This window comes from Nicotiana sylvestris, chromosome 8 (assembly GCF_000393655.2).
Source record: "Nicotiana sylvestris chromosome 8, ASM39365v2, whole genome shotgun sequence".
In the NCBI taxonomy this organism is placed as follows: Eukaryota; Viridiplantae; Streptophyta; class Magnoliopsida; order Solanales; family Solanaceae; genus Nicotiana; species Nicotiana sylvestris.
The window spans coordinates 75,554,386-75,567,168 of NC_091064.1; the positions used below are offsets into that span (position 1 = coordinate 75,554,386).

The following is a 12,783-nucleotide window of genomic DNA, read 5'->3' on the forward strand; positions in this document are numbered from 1 at the left end:
ACCCGATGGGGGTTGCCTACGTATCCCATATCCTATGGGAATCAAACTGGCGTAGTTCGGGCAAATAAAATGGACTATTTTTGAAAACCAAACTTTCTTCTTTTTTTTTTTCATTTTTCAATTCGTTTTTCTCCTCTTTTTTTCCAGAGTTTCAACGCTATTTGGACACTGGTTTTTCTTAAAACAGGTGATTAACTCTCTTAACCCTCTACACTGTTATTTCTTTTCCAAACTCTCTCCTTTTATTCAAAAGTCGGTCAGTATGCAAATCCGAAGCAAATAAATGCACAAGTAGCAAGTAAGATGCATCAGGATGGTCTTTTTATTTCGGGTGCACCTGTCCTAGACAGACCCAACCCCTGTGTTGAGTCTCCAAAGTCAAAAATGCACATGATGCAAACAAACGTTCCTACTGGGGATCCGACATGAGGTATTGTTATACTAGGTTTTAAAACCCTAAGTTTATTTGTTCTAGACCTGGCTTACTCGAGCGGACAACTCGAGCCGGGGGGGGGCTGCATACCAGTAACCAAAAGATCATCCGGCTTTGCAACTTGTCCGAACCTCGTTCTATTTGGGATATGACACTAACAGAAAGAAGTCACGACCAGCGTGCACTCCTCAAGAGAGAGAAGAGAGGGATTTCATAGCAGTTTATATATACAGTTCAGATAATATCACAGCGGCAAAAAGCAATAATTAGCACATTAGGCCCAAACATGTGATAAAATCAGATAATAAATAAAGCCAAAACAATAATAATTATTCTAAGCTCGAATTCTTGAACCCTGAACCAGATATTCTGGGTTCGATCCCCAGCAGAGTTGCTAGAGCTGTCACATCTCCATTTTCACTACACCCCGTAAAGGGCATAAAAGAGAGTTTTTCCAATTAAAGGATAATCGAAACGGGATTTATTGTAAAAATATTCAGAGTCGCCACTTGGGAGATTTATGGTGTCCCAAGTCACCGGTTGAATCCCGAATCGAGGAAAAGTTTGACTCTGTATTCCAGTACGTGAACCAGAAATCCGAGTAAGGAAATCTGTTAACCCGGGAGAAGGTGTTAGGCATTCCCGAGTTCCGTGGTTCTAGCACGGTCGCTCAACTATTATAATTGGCTTATTATCTGATTTTAGTACATATTCTAGCCTATGGTGCGATTTTAACTTTATAACCGCTTTTATTTAATTAATATTTCAAAGAGATTCAACGTCATCTAAAACACATCTTGAACCACGTCACATAAATGCACCCGCGGTCCATGATATATTTTATCTAACATTGTTGAAATTTGGATTTGGGTCACTTAAATGCGCACCCGAGTTTAGGAAGATAAATTATTAAGTAGCGCGCCTAAAGCAACTACACGTTTGCAACTTTGTGAGGGCCATGAAATGTACTAGACGACGCTCCTCAAGTTCTAGGGTAAATAAGATTAACTAAAGCGAGGACCATGTAATTTGAGATTATTATTCGGCACGGTGCACCTCGTTTCTAATTTTAAAAGGGAGCTTAAACTAAATTTTGAAGGCCATGACTGTATTTTGCTTAATACGACATTCCTCAAATAATTGAAGGGATCTAATTACTTGAACATTAAAAGAACTGAATTCCATTTTATATGGCACCCAAACTAATTAATAGGGAAATGTTCTAAAGAGAGACAAGGCCGATTATTTAGGAAAAGAGAACACGTTTTGGGTCATCAACCCCATTTGCCTAACGCCTTCCATCCAGGGTCCAAGATGAGCCCCATTCTGGACTCAGAACGTACCATGGATTCGAGGAAGGATATTCCTTTGTTGGGCCAATTTTAAGCCCATATTTCAGAGCCCAATCGTTGGTACAAGCTCATTCAAAAATGCAAATTCAATCAAAACTAATGAAACATGCCATTGAGCTAACATGATACTCCTGCATTTTTCTACAAAATTGAATCCTAAATAAACTATCTGAGCATTCTGAAATTCGGATGCCAGTTTTAACTAAAAACATGCTCATATGTCAATCAAAGTAAATCACTGCAGGCTCTTAAAAAAATAATCTCAACCATTTTTCCTTTTTTCTCACATGCGTTTTATACTAACTACTACTTAAGAAAAACCTGAACTTCGATTAAACTTTCCTCAATGCCATCAGAACCCAAAAAAAATCAACATATAATATACTTGGACTTCAAGATCACACTTAGATTCTCAACCACGCAGACTTGTTCTTTAGTAAGTGAGTACAGAAAGACGAAACAAAATCAGCAAATACCAAACAAAGGTGCAATTACAAATTTTCAAGGCAAGCCTCAAAGTTCACAACATGGCCTTGTTTTAAACATGTTATAACATGAAGATTAAGCCAACAGATCAAATGGAATAAAGCAAATGAAGAAAGAAACAACTAATAAGAAGGGAGGCCTTCATTTCAAGATCACATCAACCACCTTTACATGCCTAGAGTCAAAGATATGTACCTGGAAATTGAAAGGAAAAAGAAGTGAGGAAGTAGTAGCCAGCAGCAACACAGAACCCAACAAAAGAGAACAAAACCAGTAAAACCAACTTGAAACAAGCAATGGAACAGTACTTCCCAAGCAAAACCAAAACCCAACTCCAACCAAGGTTCAAGCCATTTCTCAATTTCAACAATATGATTATAGATTTTTCAAGAGTTCTATGCAATAGAGGAATCAGAAAATCCAAGAACACAAGTAGAAATTTTTGGTAGTTTTCAACAGGGAATGCCAAATTTTAGAAAAAGACCTGTTGTTTCAGCTTTTCAGGGGTTCTTTTTTCTCAAAGTACCCCTTGAATATCAAGTAACGATGCCTTTATAGGCAAGGTATTAGGGCTGTTGAAAGGTGTCATTCTTTGTACTTTGCCCCCTTTTGAATTTTCATGTTTGCTTAATAATCCCTATTTAAAATCCAGAAATTCACTTTAATCCCTATCCCCAGCTTCCTGGAAGCTTCCCATTCCGTTACACTCAAGATTCCTTAGGCCAATTCCCTAGACTACCCAAATTACCCTTTAATGACCTTGTTGTTACCTCTGAAAACCAGACCAAAAAATGGGTCAGAATTGACCCAATAACCAAACCAATTTGGACGGGCTACTCTTTGCCAAATGGACCAGAGACAACCCAAAGCCCAAACGAACACTTATCTATTTGAAGAGAAAATCTGCAAGCCATGATAACATGACATGATTTCAAAGCAAACCGACTTAAATTACTGATCAATTAACACAACTAGGCAGGGAATTCACTAAGTTGAAATAACCCAATTAAACTAACTTGGATGACTAAACAGAAAAGCAAGATCGAAGAATTAGCCATGCTATTAACACAACAGACTAAAGAAATCAGAAAACAGGCTTTCACGAAGAAGAGAAAAACAGTGAACAAAAGACTAATTTAAACTCGAAAGATTAATCGTATAAGAAAACTAAGCTAAAGAAAAGGGGAAGGAGAAAGAGAATAAGACAGTAAAATAAAGAGAAGACAAGAGGGGAAAGGAGCTTACCGATTCAGACTCGAAATCTATCGGAGACAAAGGACCTAACAAAACAAATGTCGATAGAAAATGATTTTTGAACTTTCAGGGCTCGAACTCAGATTTAGAATTCGAGAAGCTCCGACAAGATTCAAGGGAAATGGAGTGAGGATTTGTCATGAGGGGGTCGTGGTGGCTATGTGGTGTTAATTTGGGGACGATTGGGTGAGTTGGAGTTTTGGCCTTCCTCTTCGATTCAAGATTCGAAGAGTTCTGCTAGGATTCGAGGGTGGGGTTTTGGAGATTTGGGCAGAGGAGGAGGAGGGGAGTCCATGGCGTTAATTTGGGGTCGATTGGAGTGTCGCCGCCGGCGGAGGCGATTTCCGGCAGGCGGTTCTGGCGGAAGCGATGAGGTCTGGTGAAGGAGATGAGATGGGGTAGGGGGGCTGTTTGGACACTTATATATCAAGATGAGGTTAGTTCTGGACCGTCAGATCAACTAACCTCGACGGTCGAGATTAAAAGGTAACAAAATGACGTCGTTTCGTATGAAGGGGTGACTGGACCGGGTTGGACCCGGACCTGGGCCGGGTGTGGGGGCAATTTGACTGGGTATTAGGTGTAATTGTTTGGTCTTGGAAGTAATTTGATGGAAAGCCCAAAAAAAATCCAATTTCTTCTTATTTCCCTTCTTTTCTTTTCCAATTTCAAATCTTTTTTTTCAAATTATAAATAAAACCTAAATTAAATTTCTGACTAAATTCTCCTACCCAATTAGATTAATCAATCACCCTAGTATTTACAATAATTAATTAAATCCTAAGTTCAAAAAAAAATATAAAATTCAAAACTAAAGAGTTAAAAATGCAAAATGAGCTATTTTTGTGATTTTTATATCTTATAAAACACTAAATTACTAATTAATTTAAAAATGCAAAAATTAAATCCTAATGCAAATGCATCATATTATTGTATTTTTCATTAACTAAAATGCACAAATAAAATGCAAACAATTAACAGAAAATGCCACGAAAATCCACAAAATTGCAAACACTGAAAGAAATTATTTTGTTTTGAATTTATGGGAGTAATTCATATATGGCAAAAATCACGTGCTCACAAGGTCTTCCTATTCACCCTGCCATCATCCACCACCTGCAGAGCCAATAGATTTGGTTAATGATTTTTGGCTATCATTCTCAACTCCTTTTGGCCCCTATTATTAATGAGAATTCCCTTAGCTAATATTCCACCTATAACACTTAGTTTTTCCATCCAGGATTCCAGGATCATCAACTGTATTAGTCACAGTTTGAATAACATTGTTACTTTACCCAGTTTCAGAAATACTAGGCCTTGTGGCAATTTGATCATGTGACTGTCTAGTAGTCTCCTTCAACACAATAGAACTCTGCTCAATACCTTCAAATTCCTCCTAGATCGTCTTGAATTGAAGCTCATGAACATCACCCAAGCTAGGGTTTACTGTAGTTGATGATGTTTTAGACTTCAATACCACACAAGAAAGGGGTGATTTGTGTGGTGCCCAATTTTTTGTTTAATTTGATTATAGAAGGACCTAGTTCTTTTATGTGTTCCAACTTTTACTGTTGTAGAATTATAAATGTAGAAATTAAAGAACACAAGTATTTTACATGGAAAATACCCGGATCAAAATGTGAAAAAAACCACGACCTACTACTCAGTAGGATTTTTCCCAACACTTCACTAAATCATTGAGCCAAAACAGCATTTACAAAACTCTTTGTAAACCTAAGGATTACCTTTAATCCCATTGTAGCAACCAACCTCTAACTGTTGTAACAACTTCAAGTTAACTCAAACTTGAATACTCAAAGTACCTATTACAATTGCTTCTAGATAAAGCTGAAAGGTACAATATAAAAACACCTACTACAATTGAACTAGAAATAAAGAAAGACATATAAAACTCTTTATGGAGCTGGTTCTTCAATCTGGATTATGTAGCTTCAGGTTTATACACTTGAATCACACACGAACTGCTTGCAAAAAGCCTTTCTATTTTTCTCTCAATTCACGTTTAACTTCTGCGTTTTTGTGCAACACATGTAATGTGAGAACATCCTGCAATTTATAGAGTTAGTAGATGAAGAAATAACTAGAGTTCTGATGCAACTCTTCCTTGGTGGAAGAGTTCTAGTTGATTTCAACTTCTAACTCCTTCTCTATCTTGGATAGTGTTCTCTTTGATTAAGGAGTCCTTCTCCTTATCAATTATGCAACCCTTTTGATCAGGAGATATTAAATACACCAAGTTAAGCTTATCTCCTTCACGTGCATCCCACATGCTCGAATCTGCCCGTTTTTGTGAACCTGAGGGATGGACTTGGAGGATGGACCTGGTTCATGTCTGAGTTCCTTTGTCAATCTTCAAAACAAACCTTTACTTGGGCCAACAAATCTCCGCTTTTTGATGATGACAAACTTTGTGCTTTTTCATAAACTTAGGTTTTGTTTCAACTCAGCTCAACATCAACACAATGTTAGAAACATTTTTCCTTGTTATCACTTATCATCAAGGACCAGGTACATTAGGTTATAAACATCACTGTTCAAATTATAAAGCACAACCTTTTTCCCCCTTTTGGCATCATCAAAAAGTTGCATAAAAATGTAAGATAACCAGATTTTAAAACTTACTCATGACCACTGGGGCTACGTCAAATGCAATCATATATTAATAATCATAAATCAAGCTAGGAATTTCAACCATAAAAAAAATATAAACAAACAGTTAGAGCAAAAATAGTGAATTTCATTGATGACTGATAAGATTCTACCATAAAGCATAAGAAGAAATAAGAATACTGAAAACATGAGCAAAAGAAACAAAAAGTCTCGAACTGGGTCACTGGTTTATCTACATTAGGCTAGGAGGCTCAAGGATGGGAAAAACTAGGTGCTTGATTTTTGACTTGCAGGAGTTTCAGCATACCTTGAAGAATGCCATCATTCTTCTCTTTTTCTCTTGCCAGCTCAGTTCTGAGAGCATCTCTCTTAGTCTCCACCTCAACCAACCTCTTCTTGGGCCTTTCAATCTCAACATCCTTAGCCCCACTTTCTTGCACCAAAGCTCTGACCTTGCTATTCACTGATACCTTTTTGGATAAACTAGGTTCTTTAGGAATGAAATTGACTTCATAATCGCAAGCAAGCAGAGTATTAACCCAAAAATGATCAATGCTTGTACTAACCTCCCACATTTTTCATAGGTACATTGAAATGTGCAAGCACAGTTGTGAGAATGAAGCCATAGGTAATGGTATGAGTTTTGGTGTCATTGATAACTCTATCATGAAGCTGGATTATAGCTTTCAGTCACTTTCTTTAGCAGGTCTGCGAGGGTTTCCTCTACAGATGAACCAGATTCATCTCCCCAAACAACCATTGCACCTGCGTCTTTGGTTAAACTCACAGGAGTGGGTGAAGAATCAGCCAATCTTGTCCCCTTTCCCCTCATAGTACTCCTAGCACCCTTACTCTCCTTTTTTTTTCTTTTTCATTTTTACCACCAACTTCTCTAGATTCTGTAGTCTCAACACCTGCTATAGATCCTACAAATCTGTTTTCCAAATTTGCAGCAACTTTAGAAATTGTCTCAGGAGAAACTTTAGAATCAGAAGATACTTGTTCAGTTTTAGAAGAGCCACTTTCTTCCCCCTGAGTAGCAGACTTACAAGAATCTAGGTAGTTTAATATGGTCAGGAGTCTTGAATGTAACTGGTTCACTTGTAACGGATAAGTTCAAAGAACTTTGGTATTTGGTAGGACTCTGCTCATGATCCAAATATAGTTATTTCAAATTATGCAGAGTGTAGAAAACATACTGATAATACTCTTGTGTAAGTCTAAATTTGCCAAAATAGAGAAAATATCATTAGAGATTAATGAGTCATTTTAACACATGACACAAGAGTATACTATGGAAAGTATGAGACTGAGCAAGATTTAATCTAATTATACACAATTTATAGACTTTCTAACCAAATATTTTTTTTCATTTTTTCATTTTTTTCGTTTAACCTTGAACTGATCCTTTTAGGTGATTTTAATCATCCCCAATTCCAACATGTTCCTCTCAAAGTGATCTCTACTTAAAGTTTTTGTGAAGATGTCAGCAATTTGCTTGTCAGTAGCTTAAAACTCCATAGTGATGAAGCCTATCTCATAGTTGTCCATCAAAAAATGGTGCCTAACATCTATGTGCTTAGTTCTCTTATGATGAACCGGATTCTTGGTCATACTAATAGCGCTAGTGTTATCACAAAAAATAGGGATGCAACCAACATCAATTCCAAAGTCCATTAATTGCTTCTTGATCCACAATAATTGAGCACAACATGAAGCAACAACAACATACTCAGCTTCAGCAGTAGATAAGGCCACAAATTTTTGCTTTTTAGTGGCCCATGACACAAGACATGAACCAAGGAAGTGTGCCATACCTGAGGTGCTCTTCCTATCTACAAGGAACCCTACATAATCAGCATCAACATATCCCACTAGGTTAAAATTACTACCTTTTGGATACCAAAGGCAAAAGTCAATGGTGCCTTTCAAGTATCTCAATATTCTCTTGACAACAGTCAAGTGGGACTTCTTTGGATTTGCCTGAAATCAAGCACAAAGACCTATATTGAAAACAATGTCAGGTCTGCTAGCAGTAAGATACAAAAGAGAACCAATCATTCCCCTATACAACTTCTGATCAACAGATGAACCAAGTTCATCTATATCCAATTTCGTGGATGTTGCAATAGGAGTGTCAATTTCTTTGGATGTTCCTTCCTGTTTTTGTTACTGAGGAATAGGTTCATGGACAAGTTCCCTCGAGGTTTGAGGATCAGTTCCTCTCTAGTCAGTTCCCCTTGTCATGTTGCCCCGGGTGGAAGGACCTGTTCCATCACATGTTCCTTCCTGTGATGCATCTTCAGGCAGGAGTATGGTTTCACCATTTGAATTTCTTATCAGCCCAATCTCTTCATTATCTTGTTCCTACCTCTTAGAAAGAATGTTAGTTTTTAAAAAAATAACATATATATTTTTTCTACACATATAGTTCTTATACTGTATATCTTATAAGCTTTACTATGTGAAGAATATCCCGAGAATACTCCCTCATCACTTCTGGGATCATACTTACCTAGGGAGTCTTTGTCATTATTGTGCACAAAGCACTTGCATCTAAATGCCCTAAGATGAGATATATTTAGTTTTCTCCCTTTAAGTGACTCATAGGGAATCTTCTTAACAAGAGGTCTAGTTATGCAACTATTTATGATGTAGCATGCAAAAATTCAGCAAACTTAGCATTTTCAAATTTATTTCCATGATTAGACCTAATTGATGTAAGTTGATTACCTAGTTGTTTATGAGTTTTTCTAACAAAAGAAGTAAACATGTCAAATGCTTCATCTTTAGATGTTAAAAACAATGTCCAAATAAACCTAGAGTAATCATTAACAGGGACCATCACATATCTTTTACCACATATGCTTAATGTTATCATTGGACCACAGAGATCCATATGGACCAGTTCCATCGTTCTGGTGGTGCTTACCATTTTCTTGCTTTTGAAAGAGGATCTTACCTGCTTCCCCCTTGCACAAGCCTCACAAATTTTGTCTTCCTTGAACTTAATGTTAGGCAGTACTATCACCAAGTCCTTGGAGACTAATTTGTTGAGTTGACTTAGACTGGCATGTCCAAGTATCTTGTGCCAAAGGAGGGGATCATTGTCCAACACACTTAAGCAAGTGAGTTAATTTTCTGAAAGTGTGGACAAATCTACAATGTATATATTGTTTACTTTTTTTTTCCTGCAAAACAATCTTGTTAATGGTAAGATTAGTCACAAGATATTTGGTAGAGGTGAATGCTACCAAGTTACCTCTATCACACAATTGTGATTGTCTTTTAGGCTGTGTTTTAGGCCATCTATCAAGTAGACATTCTCAATAGAGTGAGAATCAGTCTTACCTACCTTTCCAACCCCAATGATCTCACCTTTCTTCCCATTTCCAAAGGAGACATTACCTCCTTTGAGGTCCTCAAGTGAAAAGAACTGGTTCTTGCTTCCTGTCATATGCTTTGAGCAGCCACTATCCATGTACCATATTTGGCTGCTCCCCTTCACTTGGATCCACAAAAAGAAATAAAGGATTAATCTTAGGAACCCAAACTAGTTTGGGTCCCTTTCTATAGGCAAAAGGGTAAAACAGATTTTTTTAGCCCAACCTGGCAGCCTTTTTTTACTCTTGAACAAGTTCTTTATTCTTTTGACTAGCCTTTTCTTTTGCAATACATTCAGATTTATAGTGACCAGTTTTACCACAGTGTGTGCAAGTTTTGTTCTCAGGGAGTGTGAGGTACTTACTTTTGGGATCCCACTTAGGTGTAGAGGTCTTGTAGCCAAGTCCTCTCTTATTGCTACTATGGTGTTCATATAGCCATGAAAGCGCATCAGATGACCTATTCCATTTACAGGTTCTGTCTAGCTCGTGCTTAACCTTGTTTAGATCCTCCTTAAGGACTCTTATCTGCTCATCTCTTTTGTACAACTCATATTTCATTTTTCCTACATTTTCTTCTAAAGTGAGTTGTGTGTGATCAGCTTTCTTTTTACCAGTTCCAAATTTCAATTTTAAATTTTCAAATCTAAGCTCTAGGACAGTGGTGTCAAGTTCATGAACCTGGTTCTTTAACTTGGAATTTTTACTTTCACTTTCACTAGCCCTAAGTTCCAGATTTTTGCACTTAGCTTTCAAAATCACACACTTCTTAGACAGTTGTTCCTTTTCATTGTTTAGATCCTCAGATTCATCAATGAAATCCAGGAGTAACTCAGATAACATTTCTTTAGACAAAAATTTAATCTTGTCTTTGAGATGAATTATACTTACCTCAGATTCCTCATCGGATTCTCCAATTGCCATAAATGCTTGTTCATCTCCATCTTCACCCTCTGAGTCCTCATCTGAGCTTTCTCCCTAGGAACCAGCCATAGCCTTTGTTGATCCTTTGTTCTTATTGGGTTGAACCTGTTCCTTCTTCATGTTCCTTCGTTCAACTCTTTCCTTCTTCCATTCAATTTCCCATTGAGGGCAGTTTTTGATGTGATGATCAGTCTTCCCACACTTGTAACACCCTTCATTGGTTTGTTTTTCAAGAACCCTTGGTTTCCTGTAGCTTCCACTTCTTGAAGGACCCTTTCCTCTCATTAGGTACTTCTTGAAGTCCTTTGTGATCATGGTCATTTCATCCTCCTCTAGATCAACACCTTTGGTGATTCTGAATGCCAGGCTTCTTTCTTTCTTGGGTGCATCTATCTTCATGGTTTGCCTTCTAAGTTCATAGGCTGCGAGATTTCCAATTAGCTCGTCTAACTTAAGAGTGGCAATGTTATTTGATTCCTTAATGGCATTGATTTTGCTTTTCCAAGTGACTGAAAGAACTCTTGACAAAATTTTCTCAACTTTGTCCTCTTCAAGAATAACCCTTCCAAGATACTTAAGTTCATTTGTTAGTGTGGTGAACCTTGTATCCATCTCTTGGATGGTTTTCCCTTCCTTCATGGTGAAATTCTCATATTGCGAATACTGCAGTGTTCCTCTAGACCTCTTAACTTGAGGTGTTCCTTCATGATCCACTTGCATTGTGTCCCAAATTTCCTTAGCAGTGGTACATCTTTGAATTCTACTGTACTCGTCTGGACCAAGTCCACACACAAGCCATTTCTTGGCCTTAGCATTCTTTTCCCATTTCCTCAAGTCCTCAGCATTTTAGTTAGCTCTTGTTTTTGGTACATCTACTCCTTCGACATTCTTCTTTATGGTAGCCAAGGGACCATTAGTGATAATGTCCCATAGCTAATAGTCTTCTCTGATGATGTGATCTCTCATCCTGTTTTTCCACCAAGAGTAGTAGTGGCTATTAAAGAGTGGGGGCCTATCAGTGGATTGCCCTTCCTAGTTTCCAGGTGGTTCGCTTATCTTAATTTGTTCCTAAGGTGTTAGCCTCTTCAAAGATAACCTGCTCTGATACCAATTGATGTTTTAGACTTCAATACCACATAAGAAGGGGGTGATTTGTGTGGTGCCCAATTTTTCGTTTAATCTGATTATAGAACGACCTAGTTCTTCTATGTGTTCCAACTACTACTGTTGCGGAATTATAAATGTAGAATTAAAGAACACAAGTATTTTACGTGGAAAACACCCAGCTCAAAAGGTGAAAAAAAACCACGACCTACTACTCAGTAGGATTTTCCCCAACAATCACTAAGCCAAAACAGCATTTACAAAACTCTTTATAAACCTAAGGATTACCTCTAATCTCATTGTAGCAACCAGCCTCTAATTGTTACGACAACTTCAAGTTAACTCTAACTTGAATACTCAAAGTACCTATTATAATTGCTTCTAGATAAAGTTGAAAGGTACAATATAAAAATACCTACTAAAATTGAACTAGAAATAAAGAAAGACACATAAAACTCTTTATAGAGCTGGTTCTTCAATCTGGATCATGTAGCTTCAGGTTTGCACACTTGAATCACACACGAACTGCTTGCAAAAAGCCTTGCTATTTTGCTCTCAGTTCACGCTTAACTTCTGCGTTTTTGTGCAACACATGTAATGTGAGAACATCCTGCAATTTATAGAGTTAGTAGATGAAGAAATAACTATAGTTCTGATGCAACTCTTCCTTGGTGGAAGAGTTCTAGTTGATTTCAACTTCTAACTCCTTCCCTATCTTGGATAGTGTTCTCTTTGATTAAGGAGTCCTTCTTCTTATCAATTATGCAACCTTTTCGATCAGGAAATATTAAATACACCAAGTTAAGTTTATCTCCTTCACGTGCATCTCACATGCTCGAATCTGCCCATTTTTGTGAACCTGAGGGATGGACCTGGAGGATGGACCTGGTTCATGTCTGAGTTCCTTTGTCAATCTTCAAAACAAACCTTTACTTGGGCCAACAGTTGACACGGTAGAAATTACTGTTCCATTGAGTTTTGCCTTGTTGCATTCAACTGTTTGATGCTGTGACCCCACTATATCCTTTAATACCTTAACATTATCATCTCATGCCTGATCATCATCGGAAAATTCCATCGAATAACCTCCAACTTTGGCCAAAACCTGAGCGGTGTCCTTAGGGTTTATTGTTCCATTAGTTTTCTGCTTAGGTGAAGCTTCAACTACTATATCACCACTGATATTTCCTTCTTTCTTTGTTCCTTGATCATTTCC

At 37.5% G+C, this 12,783-nt stretch overlaps 1 protein-coding gene across 1 annotated transcript; it reads right to left on the reverse strand.

The window, feature by feature from the left end:
* Positions 1–9,779: 9,779 nt before the first annotated feature.
* LOC138875224 (uncharacterized) lies at positions 9,780–11,183 on the reverse strand. Its single transcript, XM_070154048.1, has 2 exons — positions 10,526–11,183; positions 9,780–10,288 (listed from the first exon to the last, which is right to left on the reverse strand). The coding sequence occupies exons 1-2, from the start codon at positions 11,181–11,183 to the stop codon at positions 9,780–9,782; spliced, it is 1,167 nt and encodes a 388-aa protein (XP_070010149.1).
* Between the last annotated feature and the right edge of the window lie 1,600 nt (positions 11,184–12,783).